This window comes from Heliconius melpomene, chromosome 1 (genome assembly GCF_056956725.1).
Source record: "Heliconius melpomene rosina isolate 202511_hmr_F chromosome 1, ASM5695672v1, whole genome shotgun sequence".
NCBI classification, from domain to species: domain Eukaryota; kingdom Metazoa; phylum Arthropoda; class Insecta; order Lepidoptera; family Nymphalidae; genus Heliconius; species Heliconius melpomene.
In genome coordinates this window covers 15,243,132-15,263,720 of record NC_140389.1, presented here as the reverse complement: position 1 = coordinate 15,263,720, position 20,589 = coordinate 15,243,132, and the positions used below count along the sequence as shown (strand labels likewise).

The window sequence follows — 20,589 nt, the reverse complement described above, 5'->3', positions numbered from 1 at the left end:
GTTAATCCATAGAACAAAAACGTTATCTCCTAATCTAAAGTCCCACCCATACAGAATTGAATGATTCACCGCGTTTAATTGTTGAATGAGAAATGAGGAAGCGCTCGTTATGGGACGTTATGGCGTAGAGGCTCGCGACATTTGTTAGTGCTTATATTGTATAGTTATTTATTTATGTATTTAAGTCATATCCTTGTTTTAATTTTTAAAAATGCGGCGTTTAGCTCCACCATTCAATACGCAAACTCAAATTTTGGCAGAAAGGAGAATTAAGTGTCTTGACACTAAGTCATTTGTCGGCACTGCTATATGAGGAATACAGTGTGATTTTTTTTTATTTATTTATTATTTATTTAAAGTTCTACAAGATAATTAATATGAAATAATAAACGAGATTTATATTTGTTCACAGGAGTATCAGCGAGCGAGGCGTTAAGAAACGGAATATGTCAATCTTTGTGGGCGCCAACGCGGCCGGAACCACGCGTGGCGTCCTCTCCGCAACAACTAGAAAATTATTCAGTAAGAGGTAAATATGTTTTTGAAGTGTTTTTCCATACAACAGGAAAAAGATTTTTTTTTTTAGAAAACGCAATTCATCCATAATTCGGCGGAAATGGGAAACGGAATTGCGCCATAATGTCGAAATAGCAATTTATTTCACAAAAAAACCTCTTAATTATAACTGTTATATTAACTACGATTTTTCCTGTTAATTTAGCCCATTTACCAAATCCTAAGCCAAATACAATTCACTAATATCATATTAATCTCTTTATTGTCGTTTTACAATGTCACGAGACCGCTGTTTACACTGAAACGACAATTACAACAATAAAGCAACAAACCAAACAAAAACCTAACTTTAGCATATACTAGACAACTTTAATAAACAAAAATCCTCATAAATAAGCCCCCAAAAGCCCCAAAAATTCTAATAACATTCGACTCGAAATCCCACGGCTTCAGATTTGGGCTGACACAATTATCTTATCGCGGACAGCGCGTATCTCTCGGCAAAATTACCTTGTTTTATGACTCTGATTTGCGGCGGCGGCGACAAAGTACTATCGATAACGTGTAACCGTTCGTGTAATGATGCCTGTAATTCATGTGTCTACACAGTTTTTTTGTATCGATAAGGGGATAGTTGGCAAAAAACGATAATGCTGGCTGATATAGTATTTTATGGGTGGTTATATTATGTTTTATATTTTCTATGGTGATATGGATTTTGGTGTTTTTGAATGGGGATTTGAGTTTGTATTAGGCGGAGGATATTTTTACTTGGTAATGTAATTCTCAAGCACTCCGTTTTAATGACGATAATTCCATTCCACAGTTTCTTTGTCTTTGTCCCTGTTTTCCCCAATTACTAAGTCAGCAAAAATCAATTGAACCACAAAATAAAATCCATACATAATTTTAAGTCAAAATGTCAATTTTTTTGTCCACCACCTACAAAAGCAACGACAGCTTTATTGGCTATCTCTCCTGCCCTTCTTAACACGTTGTAAATCCGATTTGGACATGTGTACTCTTGTGGGCAAACATTAGTTTACGAGATAAGAGCCTACCCTGTTTGAAATGTATGGATTGTTTAGTACTATGACGGTTTCGAGGAATCGGTTTTTTTACATTTTGAATCATATTTTTTGCTTTCATTGAAATTATGTTTTTTTCTTTCTTTTTTTTAATAAATTATTTTTTTTTTTATTTCTTAATGTTTTATATTACTGTCTCCCACTCTGTATACTCTATGTCCTTTCTGAAAATGAAGGATCCTAAATATCTTTGGGGTTCGAAGAAGAATTCTCAGGAGAATGAATATTGAACATTTTCGTTTTCTTAATAGGTCGTGGAACCTAACGACGTATTTTCTCTTCCCAAACTGAAACAATACCCCAAGTATTGTACACAACTAAAAACATTCCTAATATATTTTTGATCTCTTCTATTCTTCTATTTAATATTTTAAATAATAACTAGTAACTAAATTAAATCTATTTATCCGTCCCCACATAACTCCCAAACAACGACAAAGACAAAGCTCGATCAATCAAATACTCCATTGCATGCCAACTACGTACAGCTCGTCAATATTTGCAAGTATACAGAACGTCACGACATCGCCCCATAATTTTATTTGTTTCTGTTTGACCAAGTGGTGCCAAGTTACATTAAAGTCTTGTTTTAAGTTGCGTGACTTTACGCTATCATAATTGAATACAGTGCGTACAGTGAGTAGTGGCTCATGAATCGTTAAGGGTTTCGTGATTGTTACCGAATAATGCTTCTATGAAATGGTCGGGTTGTTTGTGCTATGCTAAGTTTGTTAATTTTTCCTTATGTTGAAAGGGGAATAAGATATTGTGTTATTATTTGTGGAAAAGTTTGATTATGTTGATTTGCACGCCGAATACCACGCAATGCCTCCAGAATACAGCGGAGAGTGCAGAACGGAGCCCGGCGTTGAGTCTGGCGGAAAGTGAATGTGTTAACACTAGGTTCCCTCTGTCCGCCCTGATGTGTGCGGGATTCAGCGTGAAGCTTAAATAAAAAAAAACCTAGGTTATAATAAGTGTTTGCCATTTGGTCATATTACTTCCAGCATAAAAAAACCTCAGATACCTTTACATAGAAGATTTAAATTTTAAAAGCTTTTAATGATCCCATTATGATACTAATCTCGACTTTAAAATTTTATAGACATACAAACAGAATATTGCGAAAAATTTAAGACTTAACCTCGTAAAGTGATGATAATAACAAATCTAGACACCTTAACGATTATTGAGGCTGAGTTTAATCAAAAAGATGCCGCGACCATTTCGACAGTGTTTGCGAAGTATTCTCGACTTGGCTGTTGGGAATCCAAAGTTTGTACGATTTTGGACCTTATTACAATGTACTAGGTGATACATGATGTGATTTATTATGAATAGTGAATAGACACAAAGTAACAAACGTAAAACGTGCTATTGTTTCTGTAAATAATTCGTGGAACATAAGAGAGAGAAATCGTACACAAAGGCGCCGCCGAGATAGTGCGGTACCGGCCTTTAATTAAATTATGTAATCGTCAATGTAAGAGGACTTTTGTTTATAGTGTGCTTTAGTACTAGTACGCAATTTTTAAAAGATTTTGATTGTATGTTACTTTTTTTATCATCGCCTGAACCCTGAGCCTGGGTACCTAGTTTTGATATTCCATTCCCATTAAGACATTTCCATTCTCCATTTTCCACTGAATTCTCAAGGCATTGCATGTATTGTATTGAGTGGTGGAACTCCACGTTATGCTTTACCAAAGCAAGGATATGAAAATATTAAATATTTCATTTCCTCGAGTGAGATCTTTCGGCATATTAAAGCAAAACTAACAATAACTGGTAACTTATGGTGCCATTCATATATTTAACAAAAAAAAATACAGTGAATTGATAACCTCCTTTTCTTACGAAGTCGTTTAAAAAAACTAAAATAAAGCAAAAATATTGATGCATAGCAAAAAACATGACGTATCCGCAACGTCACATGTTTACATAACGATTTTTTCGAAAGAAATCATTTTCCAAATCCATCCATCTATATCTCAAGCATTTGCATTGACAGCCGATATGCGTACAAGTAAGATAAATCAGGTGTTAGCGGCTAGATCTGAAGTAACGCAGCGGGATTACGGTCACGCCCTAATCTCAACTTGTCACGTACGTCATTGATTTAAAAATCCTGTATACCTTGCATCGTATTAGGTGACGAGAATATTTTATATATGACTATATATGACTATCAGTTATCAGGTTGCTATTTTCTTGGGTTTTACGTCGTTTATTTGTTTAGAATAACAGCTTGGACTTGTAAAAACCTCAGTTACTTCTTTGAGAATCTGCTTCGCTATGAGGGATGCCTGTGAAATCCATGATATGCTGATTCATTTCTTCACTTACCGCAACTTACTTAAAATACTCTGCACTTACCTTATATTTTAGATAAACTTTAAGAGAATTAAACATACATATTTTTTATAACTAGAAAATTTAAAAATTAGAATAAGCAATTCCTAACTATATATCCATTCAACAGAGGCTCCATAATATATTATATATATATACATAGATTATATAACAAAAACAAGTGATAATATATTTATAACCCAATATCGCACCAAATAATCATTGGTTTATGACATCTACGTCACTTCCTCAGCAAAGTGGTAAAGATATCAGTTTTACTGCCCGTCACTAATCTTGTAGACCTTCAGAATATAGCTTTGATTAATGTCCAGTGAGGACCAGAAAGTAAATCTATTTGATTAGGCCCTGAGGTTTCTGATAAGTAAGAATTTCAGAGATATCCACCAAAAATTTGTTGATAGTTATAACTAAATACGTCTAGGATAGTATATATGTATCCTAGACCTAGTATATGAATAATATTAATTATGACGTGTAGCTTTATTGTTTAGAGTGCTTAAACGAATAGGGACAGAGCGGGAAGGGAGGACCATCCACCCCAGGAACGTCTGGTGCCCAAGAGTTTAAAAAACATTAAAAAAAAACAAAATACAGTCGAATCGATAACCTCCTTTTCTTACAGAAGTCGGTTTAAAACATGTAAAATGTTCGTTGAGATCTTTTAATCTTTTTTCCAATTTTACATGTCAAAATAATGTCAATAATTTTACCCTAAAAGTTCTTATCGATTATTTACATTTCTAGACAGGAATTTATTTCGTTATTGTCGTTACATAGCATTTTGCGTGTAACTAAAGTAAATCTAGTATTACATTATTTATTTTTCTGGCAGACCTCGCAAATTGGACCTGGAGTTAATACACGGTGTTTCTAATTTTCCACCTAATTTTTAAGATATTGCATATTAAATGAGATAGCTCATCACTACTCTTTATATAACAGACTGGAAAAATAGGAAAAACATAAATGCTTAAATTATGCTATAAAAATAGTGTATTGTCATGCGTGGCGCCAGGGTACAGCGCTTGATTGTAAATGTAAGTACCCTAACTTTAGGTTCCCCTTTCCTACTCTGTTATATATGGGATACAACAAAAATCAAAAAAGAAAGCGTGAAAAAAAATACAAAAAACCCACCACCCACAACCATATATATAGTTTGTGACAGATTTACAACGTTCGAAATATTTATGTTCGGCATATTAATTTCGTCATTTACGATCAAAGATTTAGTTAATCCGTGCCGATAATTTGGATTTAAAATGTATTTATAACTGATAAAAGACATTAAAAGCGAATGATAACATTTGATTTATATATTTATTGTAAATTTTTCCGATAGCGCAATGTTTAAAATATTTTTCAACACTGTAAGTAGGTGCTAATCGTTTTATATTGTGATAATATGTTATATGAAGATGTTTATCTGCGGATTTGTGTAGTTTCAAGTTTAGATGTTTTATAATTCAATTATAAATACAGTAAAAAAGTGGGTATGTCCTAAAAATCCTTTTAAGTAAATGTTTAGTTTTAACACGTCAATTGCGGTCGTGGTCCACATAGGACCCACGCGTTCGGCCTCACCTCACTGGAGGTACTAAATTATAATAAATAATAATTTAATACCTCCAGTGGGAATCAAAGCCACAACCATCGTGTGTAGTCACACCCTTGTACCCCTCTGCCACAGCGGCCTGAAATATTTTATATTCACTTATTTAATTAAAATTGGTATTATTTAGTCGTGCAGAAAAGCGCAATTGTAAACGAGACAGGTTGTAGGTTTGATTCCCACTCGAGGAAATGGAATATTTAATATTTTGATTTCCTCGCTCTGGTAACGAGGCAAAGCGCTTTATAATCATCTACTCAACACACAATGTCTTTAGAATCCGGCGGAAAGTAGCCAACGAAATTGTCTTAATGGAAACGGAGTGCCTTAGCACTTAGTTACCAGCTTACCCTGCTGTACAGAATACAAAATGAACTTCGTACTGGCCTTTACCTTCGCCCGCTCAGTTAGATGGAAGTAAATTCCTTCTTCAATAAATCGATTAATCGATTATTAAGTATTAAGATAATTTTTGAATACAAACCAGCAGTTTTTGAGTTTCGCTCGTTCAACCAAACAAACTGTTCTATTTTGTAATATTAATATAGATGTTCTTTGATATATGTGTCCAAATTCTTATTATTCTCAAATGACATTGCAAAAGAAAACGAAACAAAATCTAAGATAAAATAAATGAATCACTTTCACTTGTTCATTTATCTTTTTATATTATTATCAGTTAAAAAAGAGACATATTGTATTCATTACTCATACTTCCCTGAAGTATGTTATATAAATAAGTTAAACTTACCTATTAAAATATAGGTAGAATTTATATGAAATAAAATTAAGACTGACACATAATGGTCATAGATTCAAATGTCACTAGAGGCTCTTCCTAGGTAAGGCTCACTGGCTGGCTGGCTGACTCCCAAGGCTCCATCAGCGTGCCACCTTCCAATTCCATCATTATATCAGCTCGGTGGATTGATGGATATGATATTGTCATATAATCTACATATGACTGCCAAGTTTCATGATGATACAACAATTAGAACTGCATGTAGTTCAGATTCTTGTTTGTTACAACTCGTCCTAATTAAAGCATGCTGGAAAGGACGAAACTAAAGGGCAAAGTATGTGTATAATAGTTTACATATCACTAAAACTCGTTGCAAAACACTCCCTTCTCTACACATTTTTCTTTACACCTGACATTGCGTGTTATCTGGCGGAACTCAACGCCGTTCCACAACATTCGTTGTTACAATCAAATACACAACGGCTTCATTGTACTTCATCTTCTATTACCTCAAAGTTTAATATCTATTGACGACAATAAATCAATCCGTAGCTATATGAAAAATGTAATTAAAATATGTATAACACCCATCTAGAGTACGAAGTGGGTACCCTCAGAGCACTTTATTAAAAATGAGATTTGTCACGTACCCCTTATAAGTCGATTCATTAAACATTTCTACAACCTTTAATCTTGATTAACGATTTCTACGTGACTACGCATTTTGGGAAATCATAATAACGTAATGATTATTAACTTGACTATATTGCTTTTTTAGTTTACACATTTGCCGCATATAACAGAATAAGAAGAAAGAATTTAGTGTTAAGGAACTCTTTTTTCATTTCTCGGTCAATTAAATTGGAGTGAGTGAAAATCGACTACAAATAGACAAAAATATAAAAAAGTTGTGAATATTTATTCTTTTGTGCTGTTGTAGTTCTGTGAAGTTCGTTGTAAAGTTTTCAGCTTAAATAGATTCATTTGTATCCACTTTCTATAGACAACTATAGTTATCATAGTCTACGACTTAATCACCATCCCCTACTAAATATTCTTTCAGAACTAAAAAATAATTCATTTCTAAATTGAAACGACTTCTTAATATCCTTTAATAGGTTTTTATTTTTGATGTCAGAGTGCATTGCAATTGCAATTTGCGGGCGCGCCTCTTATAATTAAAATTACATTAGACTGCAAACAGGCGGCAACGATACGCTGCACTGTTTGAATAAAAATGCAACCGCTATACCGTTTACCTTCTAAAAACCTTAACTGGATTGTACCTTGGCCAGGACTCGTTAGGGGTAATAAATGCTTAACCAAATTTTGCTATTAGGGTTGATCGTGTGTTGAATTTGGTGTGCTATTCTGTTGCTGTTGTTTTTTTTACCTATGAATAAACTGAATGTTTTTATACTGAGCATATTGATTTCAATAGTTAATTTTAATGTAATTGGAAGTTAAGCTAGTTTTTTCTTTTAGAAAATCATGACAAAATATTAGGTAAGGAAGGTATTTGTAAGCAAACTATATCTTTCAGTTTTCATTTTGAAATCCTAATATTCAGGGATAATATAAGGTAGTATAGTATAGCAATTAGTATGGCTACTGGCCACAATAAATAGAAATTGTGCTTATTTAAAACTTTTTAGTTTTAAATAAGCTAACTCATATGAAAATCTTATTACTATATATAATTGAATTTGTCAAACAAACATACAAACAATAAACAACAGATGATTGAAATGACTAGGTAACTATAACAAAATGCTCACACGTACTAATCAAAACTTCAAATATTATATTATCTCATTACAACACTGTGCACAATGGACATAATAATATCCATCTTTTCAATTCGCTCCATTACTCTGAATAGCCCCATTCAATACTTGGCCGGGCCGTGAATTCGAGCATACTGTCGAAGCAGAACAATGAATCTAAATAACCATTAATATGTAATAAATACTATGGGATAATAAAGCCTTGTCGTGTGGGGGACAAACAAACAAGTGTAGGCAACCCTAAACTGCTACATTCAAAAGTCCTGAGCGTAAAATGTTTAAGGGTGGAAGTCATTGGCGAATTTCACCGAATTCGGCCGATTGGTTCCGCTCTGAATGAAGACAGCTGCAGAATTTCAGATATGGGGGTCGCTCTTCATTAGTGTAACTTGTCTCGGCTCGAGATGGATGTTTGTTTATGGACAGCGTGAGTTTCGGCTGATGGTTTCTTGATGATCTGTTGATTATTTGTTGCTGGGTTTTATTATGAAAAGATATTTTGTTAATTTTTGGATTTTCGTTTGTCTTATAAAATGCTATCGCAATACGTTGAGAAGATTTTCTTAAACGAAACACACTAAAATTTTGTGATCCTGTCAGAAAATTAACATGATATAATAAGGCTGTATTTATAAAATATTGTATAACACTTTCACAAAAACACATTGTCTAAAATGAACGCTAAATAAACAAAAGAATGAAGGTCATATAAGCGTAACTCGCGCCCGCGGATTAGTGAATTGTAAAAAAGATTGGGGTCCCTCCGATCCAACGTGTTAATTACTTGGGTTGGGCGAGGGGTAGAACAGATGAAAGTCAATTTGCTGCTACGACATGATACGGCTCATTTCATCGCAGCGACAAGTGTGGCACCTGCGCTTTTTCACTGGCCTAGGGGCGTTTCAGTCCTTTGTGCTCTTTTAGCAAACAATAGCGAATTGCATTGTGTCCCTTTAAGCGCTCGCTCCCAAACATATTGAGTATTCTACTACAGTTTTCGTACAAGGGTATCGTACCTATGCGTAAAATTATCTCTTTTGACACAAGATTCCTTATGTTGTGTTTCAATTCATTATATATTCTGTTTTTTTTTCAGAGGAAATCAAATTTGGTGTAAACCGATTAGTTGGAGAAAAAACAGATGAAGAAGACAATGAATCACATAATAATGAAACATCTAGAGCTGAAGGTGTATCTCCTACATCGCGATGTGGAAGCCCTTGTTGGGCACCATCACCACATTCACCAAGATCTACACGTTCAACATCACCTGAGCTAGAAGTAGATTCACCTCCATCTTCACCTAGAAGAATACCTGATTCTTCACCACCTTTGAAGAGATCCGAAGCTTTTTCAGTCAGCGCCTTACTGCGACCAGATGCACCAAGGGTTCAACCACAAAGACCTATTCTCTATCCACCATTACCATTCGCTGAATTCTTGAGAGATGCTGGTGGCCTTGGCCTTCCAGTATGGGGAGGTTATAGTAATTTATACCTTCATGCAGTACAAGCGGCTGGTCCTGAACTACTTAGATTACGAGCAGCTGTTCTTGGAGCTCCAAGTCCCTTATCCAGACCTTTACCAATTGGCGATGTATACTCGTGTGTTAAATGTGAGAAAATGTTCAGTACTCCACATGGGTTAGAAGTGCATGCTAGGAGATCACATAATGGAAAGAGGCCTTTTGCATGCGAGCTCTGCAGCAAGACATTCGGCCATGAAATCAGCTTAAGTCAACATCGGTAATACTTTTCGCTACTTTTATTTTGTTTTTACATACATATGAATAGATCATTGAATAATTTTTACTTTATTATGAATAAATGTTTTTTAAAATTTAATTATATTCCCTCTTGACAGGGCGGTACACAGTGTAGAAAAAGTCTTCGAGTGCAAACAATGTGGAAAAACATTTAAGAGATCCAGCACACTTTCTACTCATCTCCTCATACATTCTGACACAAGGCCCTATCCATGTCAGTACTGTGGCAAACGGTTCCATCAGAAATCTGATATGAAGAAACACACGTATATACATACTGGTAAGTCATTACCTATTTTTTAATATTTTCAGTAAAATATATATAACCGATTACTTCATTTAGTGATTAATGTAAACGATTCATTCAATGTGTATTAGAATTTTGAAAAAAAAAGTATTGTAACAGACAGAAGATCTTCTTTATCTTCGTCGTCGTTTTTTACTTACTAAGTATGTTTTTACCAGATTTTGACCACTTTCTGCTTGATTGAATAACAGGCAACTAAACAAAATAAACTTTATATTTTTTAAGATAAAAAAATCAATAAACGATACAGTAATTTAATTTTAATTGCATAATTAAAGGTACTTTCAATCAAACTAATCATCATGTTCATCACCCTAGTATTATATCTATCTATTAAGTTCTTAACAAGATTCGGTTCAGCTTAAACAATAATTCACCTCAACTCTCCGTCTACAGTACCGGCGTATTTCAACTCTGTCACAACATCTTACCCCTCGCCACATAATTAATGTACATTAGCACCTAAGATGAGTTAGGGGTGTTTTATAATAATCGCGGCGTGAATGGAAGGCGTTGTGGTGGGTTATAAGGATTGTTGAGCACACACGGATGAGATGGTTTGGAAATTTCAAAATTAAACATTTCTGTTGTATTTCACCTTTTTTGGAAAATATATACGTTTCTGTTTTACGTGGAATAACATTTTAATAAATATCACTAAAATATTGATTTTTGCAAAGCATTCAGCTACATATTTATTTCATTTATCGCGACCGATTGAAAAAAAATTTAAAATAACGACAGATATGTTATTATTTTTATAAAATTAAATTTATTGTCACACTTGCAACAATGCAAACCAAAACTGAAATCGAAACTATTTAAGCAGATAAATTTTTAATAAAATCAAATAAAAAACAAGATTGAATGAAAAAAAAGTTCCCTTTCCTGTCTTCTGATTGTATTCGTAGAGTCCGTGAGTCCACGTAAGACCTTTTCATGAATACAAGATGTGGCGGTATATAGTCCATTGTTCTGTTAACACTTAAGCCGAGGGTAAGATTCTGGGACGGTCTGACAACTATTTAACCCTAAAGTGCTAGTATAAGTATTATGATATCATTTATCATTCATATAATAGTTTGTTATACTTTTGAACACTCTATTAGCATAGGTTTTACACCTTTTGTGGTATATAAGAGGGAGTAAGTCGTGGCGCAGGAGCACGAGGTGCTACTATAAACGTGACGGTTGAGATTCGATTCTCACTCGGGAAAATGATTTTTTTTTTCATTTCCTTGATTTGGTTAGAAAGCAAAAAGCAGCGTTGAGTTTCGCTATTCAACACGCAATGCCTTGGAAATTCGGTGGAAAATGGGGAAGTTTGCTAGTACATGCTGTAGTTGAACTTATGGTTTTTTATTGTATCTATATATTAATACTGAAGTAACCGATTTATAGAATGTTAAAATATAGTACCTATATAATACGGTTGATAAGTTGTGGCCGCCCTGAAAATAGGTTGAAGCTAAAAAAGTGATTGTAATTATCATCTTAACATGAAAATTATAATCAGAATTTGAAATAAAATATTACATTTTCACATAATCCCAACAAATTCAAGTATCAATCATTGATTTATATCCAAGAATTTCCGTTATGTAACGTAAACAAGGTACTTCAGAGAGATCTCAACATCCCTATCAGACCCCCAGTTCATTTAAGACAGGGGTGGGGTATCCGTGATTCGCTTTTCATTGCTTTACTGGGGTGGGAGGGAGAGAAGCATACTTGAGACACCGGGCATGACCGAGAGCCAAGATTTAAGGTTGGGTTAGTTATTGCGGCACATGTTACTATAGATGGCTATACTATTTATATGGCTTTGAATTAATACATTTTCAGTGAAATCAATGTATTTAAAGCACAAGCTGTTTTTTAATAAAGTTATATGTAATTGGAGTGTCAGTTAAGAATTATTAGTAGCTTTTTTATTGGTTCTAAATGATAATAAGAAAAAATGTATATTATTAATAACTGTCAGAGAACAATTATTTATATTGTAGGTAGAGTCAACAATGCTATGATTATTAATTAGCATTTTAGAAACACGACTAATTACAACCATTGTCTCATGTACAAAAATATATTGCAAAATAAATCTTTATCCAATTTAATTCTACAATATGTAGTAATTGTTCCATATTAATTCAATTTCACATAAGCCCATTATCAACCACACCAACCCCATCAACGCCACCCCACCTGTGAATTATTAACAATATCAACTTAGCAAATAGTTACGCGAACAGCATTTTAATCAGCGTCCCAACTTCTTGATTAATGTGCCACCATACAATTTATCGTCGAAATTTTATTTATAATTGCGCCAGCTAAATTAAATGGGGTGCTATTAGTCAATGTCAAGACGGAGGACCGCGACCCGCGATTTGTCACCTCTCCCGAACCGGTTTAATTCGACGCTAATTGAGCCCCAAAGTTAGTTAACCCAGAACTTCTCTACCTGTTACTACGGTAATTATCTATCTTATAGTAGTAAGTATTTGATGAATCGGTCGTTTGAGACCATTTATGTGGAGAGCACGTTCAATATATTTGTCTAAAAGCAAAAATATAAATTGACTTCAATTATATAACAAACAAATAAAGTATAGGATCTAAAACATCTCCCTGTAACATCCCCCAATTAAAAAATAATAAAAAAACGGCAAAAAAAATTAAACAAGTTACAGCAAAGTGATGTTGAAATTAAAAATGACAGTACGCAATAAGCAAAATCATCTAAGTGCTTAAGCGAGCTTCATAAATGTTTGATTTTTCAAATATGCTAGAGAGGCATTTTTTAAACACTTCCTCCTCTTAATTAGTCAGGGAATAAACAAGAGGCGCATTAGCTCTCGCAATAATTACACAGCGGCTGAATTTTCCTCTCTTTGGTTTTTTTTGCTTATTTTTTTTACATTACTTTCCGGTTGTGGTTTGTTTTGCGGTTAAGAATTCAGAAGCATTTACGAAATTAGTTTTCATTGTCATGCAATTATGGGATTACATTACAGCTTTAGACTTAATTGCTATTCTATCTTTCGTACTCGCAAATAACATATTTCAGTCTATTATAACTTAGTTTAGAAATGATCAATATATCTATTTTAAAAGGCAAAGCGCTGCGTTGAGTTCTGCAATCAACATGAAATGCCTTCGCAAATAATGACGAACGAAAGTGTCTTATCACTAGGCTGCCCGTTTCCCTCTCCTTACTCTGTTATGAGGCACACATACAGCGTGAAGCTTAAAATATCTGTTTTATAATATTGGTATTATATAAAATACAAAAGAAATTCTAAAATCACAATTCCAGAATACTACTGGCTACGACATTTTCTACAAGAACAAGACTGCTAAGAGCAAAATTAAAAGTATAAAATACTTAATAATTGCGATTTCCGTGCCAAATGTTCTTAACTCGGCTCCCGGCCCCCTGATTACTTTTAGAAGGTTTTCTGTTTAAAAATAGCAAAAAGTCATTTGAAGACTTAAACAGTATTCTAATTGTGTAATTAGATTCCGAAGCAGTATTAAATAAAACGAGTTTTACATATAAATTGTTTTAGGCAGGTTATTTTTGTATATAAAAGAGTATTATAACCCTATAATTATACTTTTTATGTCAGTTATGTTAATATTTTTTTAGTTTAGAACTTCAAAATTAATATATTTTTCAATGGACCAAAATAAAAGCAATCATGACCAAGATAACAAAACTAAAACTAACTGTCCAATCTTTTAAAACCAATTCTTCAAAGAAGATTCAAGCCTTAGCGAATTCCGTCCACATAACCTACTGGGAGGAAATCTAAGCGACCGTTAGGGAGGGGGAGGGGAGACGCCGGGGGGACTGAATCAAGGAGTTCTACGTGCCTTGAGTTTAATTAAGGACTCTAGAGGGTCTTCAGATACTTCGATTTTAGTGGCGTTTTCTTTTCATTCCTTAAACACACTTTCATAGAAAATGTCGTCGTTTCAATTGAACGTTAGCTAGTTGGATTTCATTTAAAAATGACCTTAACTACTTTTGTAGAATCGAATTGTGAGGCGAGAGTAACGTTTTAAAATAGATACAAGTTAAATTAATTAAGCTAAAAAGATTAATGTGTCAATTGGAAAAGAAATTGTAATCCTATATTGAAAAGTATTACTAAATCAAATATTCCTAAAATAGACTAATTTATGTAAAAAATCCTTAGCCGTACCAAAATTACGTTAAAACGAATAGTATAAAAAGGAACAACATATTTTCTTTTACATTTATGCGCAAAACAAAAAAGAAAATATCACAGATTTATAAATATCAGAGACACACGTAACCCAATCTCGCTGGGGACGATAAAAATCACTTCGAGATTTTTTTCTCACGCGAAAAACTGACATTTGAATTTGTATGCCTCACTCACTCCCATACAATATTGGACGTTCCCAAGAGAGAGGGGTAATTAAATTAATGTCCTCAGCCCTCTCGCCTCGTTGAGTAATCCGACACCTGCATTGTTTTCCTCTGAAAATGTTGGTGACGTAGTGTTTGTTTCACGAATAACACCTTTTGATTGTTTGCTTTTAAGATTACTTAGTGAAGTAGTATCATATTTTTGTGAATGAATATTTTGTATTCTGTTTTTATTATGATTATGATTCATAATTTATTTTATTTTTTTTGTTGTTATAAACATATGCCTAACAAAGATATGATACGTATAGTTAAGCTTAGAAAAATATTAGATCCATGTGTACCTATGTACTTTAAATATAGACTATATCAATATAAATAATTATATATATATGTTATGAAAATTTTCATATTATTCATTATTCAAAGGTAGTACTTACTGATACTTATTGCGTAGGTACAAATAATAAATAACAACAAACTGATAGTATGAAAATATTTATTTCCATAGTAATATTATGGCAAACTTAACCCTACAACGCTGGGTCAATTTAAATAAGACCTCATGATTAATATTAGCAAATCATCCATAGAAATCTTTTCCTTCGGGACTAGTTTCGGAGTCCGACCGGGGTCGTTCTGGCACAGCGGGGATCTCACTAGCTAATCGCGATAATGTGTTTATTGAATTAGAGGACGTGTGTCCGCGCTCCACTCGCACATGGGTTGCTATTTGGGGAGCTTTTTTGTAGTGGAATCGACAGGGTTAGAATTAAGTTACTTTGAGGGTACCTATACTTGATCTTTGTATTTAGAAATCTTTTATTTTTTTAGGATCTACATATTCTTTTCACTGAAAGCACATTAAACAGAGATATTGTTATATTATTTATTACACATTCCATGTCTATTAAGATCTTCCCGTTCCCTACTTTCCACCGAATTTTAGAGGTACAACGTGTTGAGTGGCGTAACTCAACGTCGCGATTTAAGTGCAATATATTTTGGGTGGCAAAAACCCAATATCGCACTTTGCATAGATAAAAATAAACTAGCGAATTTAATATCATTAGTAAAATAATTTTAATTAGCTAATGATATTGATAGCGCTATCCGTTACACATACTTAGGTATTTTGGGCGTCAAAATTAAGGAAATTTAAATTATGTCTATCCTAATTATATTTTTATATAATAATATTATATATTAATATCGATCTGTTAGTAGGTCGTTTAAATATTGTGGTTATTTATTGATTAAAATAAGTATACAAAATAAAATCCTTGCCTCCATTAAGCATCGAATCATGTTTACCATCAGATATAATCCCACTGAAGAAGACCTTGCATTCTAATGGATGTTCTAGGGGTAGGTGCCCTAGTAAAAAACGGCAACGGTATAAAGTTCCAAGGGTGCCTGATGAGCAATACATACAGCACACCGGGAACGCGTGCGCGACGCGTGCCGTACATAAAACGATAGTGATTATTCAAACAATTCGATTTTAAATCCGATCTCGCATTAAAATAATGAATCCGGGTTGGTACATCTGTTAAATATTGAACTTACAGTTATAATATTGATGGTTTTTTGGTTTTAAATTACATGTATGCACTTATTATTAGGAAAGTGGGGAACGGAGTGTCTTAACACTAGGTTTCCTCTGCCTACCCTGCTGTGTGCAGGATAGGTACAGCGTGAAGATGATTTATTATAAGTTACTATTTCATCATACAGCAGGGTAGGCAAAAAGAACCTAAAAAGAGATAAGACAGTTCATTCTCCAGAAAAACATTTTCATTTCCCACTTTCCAACGAAATCTAGAGGTTTCTGCTAATCTAAACTTTCGTTACCAGAGCGCAGGAATATATATTTTATTCCTGGAGTAATGAAATATCGAATAGGTACTTCATTCCTTTGAGCAGGGATCGATCTCACACCTGTCGCGTTTGCACAGCCTTATGTTCCTGTGCCAAGACGGCCTCTACATTCTTATACCCTTCCCTTTTGAGACTAAACATAGAAAAACCACCCACTCTTCGTTAGAAATTGAACAACTCGACTAGAATTAAAAATCAATTAGATTGCACTCTGCGACAGTGTGCATTTACAAACCTAATTCCCCGATTGTCGCGGCGAGGCCACGCGGCGGTCACGTGGCGAGCTTTTACCAATTATTAGATTAGACTTGCTTGTTAAAGTTTTTACTGAAATTACGTTTGTATAGTGAGGTCATTGTGGAATGACTGGTTATTTTACAATTCAAAGTAACGTAGAGGCCAGTCATAGCGCAGCGGCACAATTGAATTTATACGTGACGGTTGTGAGTTTGATTTCCACTTGGGGGAATGTATAATTCACATTACTTCATTATGTATTTTTTACACTCAATACGTGGAAAATTGGGAGAAAAATAGGGAGTATCTTAATATAAGGTTCCTTCTGTCCTATATGTGACCGTGCTATATGTGGGATACAGCGTGGCTAAATACTACTTTGTGGTATAATTATCATTTTGTTTTTAATTTCTAGTCAAGTTTAACCAATTTGCAGATTTCTTTAGATGCAAAGAAAATATATATGTCTTGTACCTAATTAAAGAATTAGGTATACATACAAAGATTTACACTATATATTCAATGTCTTAAAAAAAACCTATAACACCCAGCAAAACGACTAAATTGAACATTTGCAGTTCGAAACACTACTTGCACCAACCAAGCACTACATATTAATTATCAAAATAAACGCATTCAATAATCAAATTACTGTATTTTGATTATCCGACGCGACGGCATCGTAAGTGTTACCATTGCACAGTGGCAGGTGTCGAGTATTATCTTAAACCAGCTGAAGATATCACCCCTATTTCGAAGGTACTAGGTTTGATAATATAAGGGTTGGTGTGGAAAGATGGTCAGAGGTCATATGTGGAATGCACTGAAGATATCACCCCTATTTCCAAGGTACTAGGTGTGATAATATAAGGGATGGTTCTGAAGGGTCAGAGGTCACGTGGAATGCATTGAAGAGTTACAATAACAGTGCTACGGGTAAATGTATGTACTCGCGGAATCGTGTTAGATTTGAGTGGCTTTCAATAGTGCTATTTCAATCTATGTTATTGTTGCGCTTATGGTGCGCGGAGTGTCGAGTTAATGAAAAAGTTATCAAATCGTTCTGTTGGTCTTTTGTGTTTTTGTTAGCACGCTTTTGTTCGGTCGGTCGGTTAAATAGTTAAAAGTTAAAAAAAATTATAACTCTTACTAATTAATAAAAATAGGTTATTACAACTTTCGAATAATAATACATTATTTATTATTCGTTAAAAACATTAAAAAACCATAATCTCCACTAACATATAAAATAAAAAAGTTACAAAAAATCAATGCCAAGCATATACAGATAAATATAACATAAAACCACACCTTTAGCCGTGAGATTTCCTGTAACGGACACGTGCCGCACGTAGCGGCCCCAGGCAGATTTGCCGCGGTAAGCTTCATATTAGAATGTAGACAAAATATAATATTTTTGAACTATAACCACACGGATAACCACATACGGATATGGTTAAAAGTCATATTATTTTGTATGAGTATCTAAGAAAATTATAAAATGTCTGAGTAAAAAGTGTGACAAATACCATTGCTAGATCGATCGATTGATGGATGATTCTGGAGGAAGGGCACATAAAAAGCATGAGGAGTTCCCAAAAGGGCATATCTGAAGAGGTTGATGACAGTGGACGAGGCGGAAGAGGTATACAGAAAGAATGACGCTCTGTTCTCTCTGGCTACCCTGCCAAAGCGTGAAGCTAATAATAAGAAAATAAATTAATGTCTCATTACAAAGGTGAAAATAATTATTAGATAAAAAAAAATAAGCTCACCAACGTCGCTCAAAGTCCTTACAACGATTACTAGAATAGATATCAAATATATATTCATTTTATGTTAATTGCTATTATAGTATATCAGAAAGATGTCTTTAAAAGCACGCACCCTAATCTGTCATGTTTGATTTAGTGTATCTGATATCAGAGAATTAATCCCTTATACTGACAATCGTATTATAATGAACATAAAATAGAATATATTTATATATATTATTTTTTAATTTGAAACAGTAGTTCTTGAGACTAGCGCGTTCAACCAAACAAGCTCTCGCTTTTTACATTAAGTATAATTTGTACCTTTTTTCTTTTTCTCTTTTCTTTCTTTACACGTTAATTATCTACAAATTTATATCAAACAATTTTAAAAGGCCAAATCCAAAAAGTTATATAAAATAAAATAAAACAAGATGACTAATAATATTCATAGTTCATATTTCATCCCCATTATTGGTATTAGATATAATCCACCTAAATGACAACCCTTTGTGGAGCAATTTATTTTGTCATCATATTGTCTTGTAATGCTGAGCTTAGCGGCGTGGGGTGTCGAATCGTTATTGAATATCAAATGTACTTATGGATATTGGTGTAAGCTCGTGCTAAGTATAATATATTCTTGTTGATATGAAAATGAGAATTTTATGTGAAATTATTTTGTTTTTCTTTTTCCGTTTATCTCAAAAAATATTAAATGATACTTTTTATATTTTTAGATATTTAAAACATACATATATAATCTTGCCCATATTCGAATTTAAGATCATGAAACCATCCATCCAAAGCACGTAGACCAAATATTTCACTGCCTTTTATATAATAAATATTATTATAACTTTTTTTTTAAATCGCCTTTCTTATCGAATTAGCACTACTTCAAATTGCGCTGTGAAAATTCTTATTTTGTCAAATCACAATAGATGTGATATGTTCCTTTGTTCCTCTGTCATCACGTTTTAAACTCTTCTTTCATTCTAGAAATACTATTTTTAGTGCTCCCCTACACTACCCTAACGTGTCTACACGCAGAATCTACATACCGAAGCTTCGGCTGTACGTTGTCTGTCAGTCATTCAGTAACGCATATGCATATCTGTAAATTATCATGCTTTCGAATAGAAATCGATCCCACTATAACCTGTAGTGCCCGCTACTTACTTTGAACAAGTTGATATACTTTAAATATTAAAATTTGAACGTTTTTCAAACCATTCTCCCCGTTCTCTACAGCTAAGATAAAACTTTGAACCTAAAATGAAATCGAGATAGGACATAAAGTTTTCCTCGTTTGCTCGTAATATGCTATGACTTTAGACTACTACAGTATACTAGATTAAACTGGGATTTAGAACGGCAAGGGACGTTGGTCCTCGGGACTATAAACATCAATTGTCACGGTGCAATAAGGGAGGTGACAGTCGCATTCTTCGCGTGCCAAAATCCAGGAGAACGTTACGTTTGTAGAGCTACTAAATGGATAAATGGATGTGATATAAGAGTTTTTTTGTATTTTGGTTTATAATATTTTAAATATATATTGTTATAGAGTACAGTCACTAATTATAGACACTATGGTTGTGGACGATTCCCATTTGGAGAAATTCATTTATTTTAATTTCCTCGCTTTCGTAACAAAATTAGTTGAGTTCTGCCACTGAATGGGGGAAAAGGGAAACAGGGTTATTTAAACACTAAGTTCACCCTGCCTACTCTGCTATTTATATAGGATACAGTGAGATGCTAAAAAAATATAAAACATAACGCTACAAAAAAATTAGGTTATAAAATTGAGGAGGTTATGGAGGTTTAACATTTTGAAGGCTTTCAAATCTTGATTTAAAGGTAGTCCAAAATTAGAACATGTTTAACTGAATCACGCCAACGAAAAAAAAAGAAAAGGGTTCCTTATTACTAAGATATTTATTTGATCTTTCAAAATGAAACGTCTCTATAATATACCTATAAAAGCAGATCCACAATACCTAAACCTATCCATACTGTTCTCCACCATTAAAGCTACAACTAACTCGACAATACCCAACAATAAACGGGAGGAAAATGCCGAAAATCCCGAATTCCATTTGGGTCACAAATACGAATA

At 33.7% G+C, this 20,589-nt stretch overlaps 1 protein-coding gene across 1 annotated transcript in view; it reads left to right on the top strand.

The window, feature by feature from the left end:
* sens-2 (zinc finger transcription factor senseless-2) overlaps positions 1–20,589 on the top strand; it is a 50,851-nt gene that overhangs the window by 18,603 nt on the left and 11,659 nt on the right. Inside the window, exons 2-4 of the mRNA XM_085192436.1 lie at positions 413–529; positions 9,215–9,863; positions 9,982–10,163. Of these exons, the coding sequence (XP_085048562.1) occupies positions 413–529; positions 9,215–9,863; positions 9,982–10,163 (948 nt within the window). The remainder of the gene's footprint in view (positions 1–412; positions 530–9,214; positions 9,864–9,981; positions 10,164–20,589) is intronic.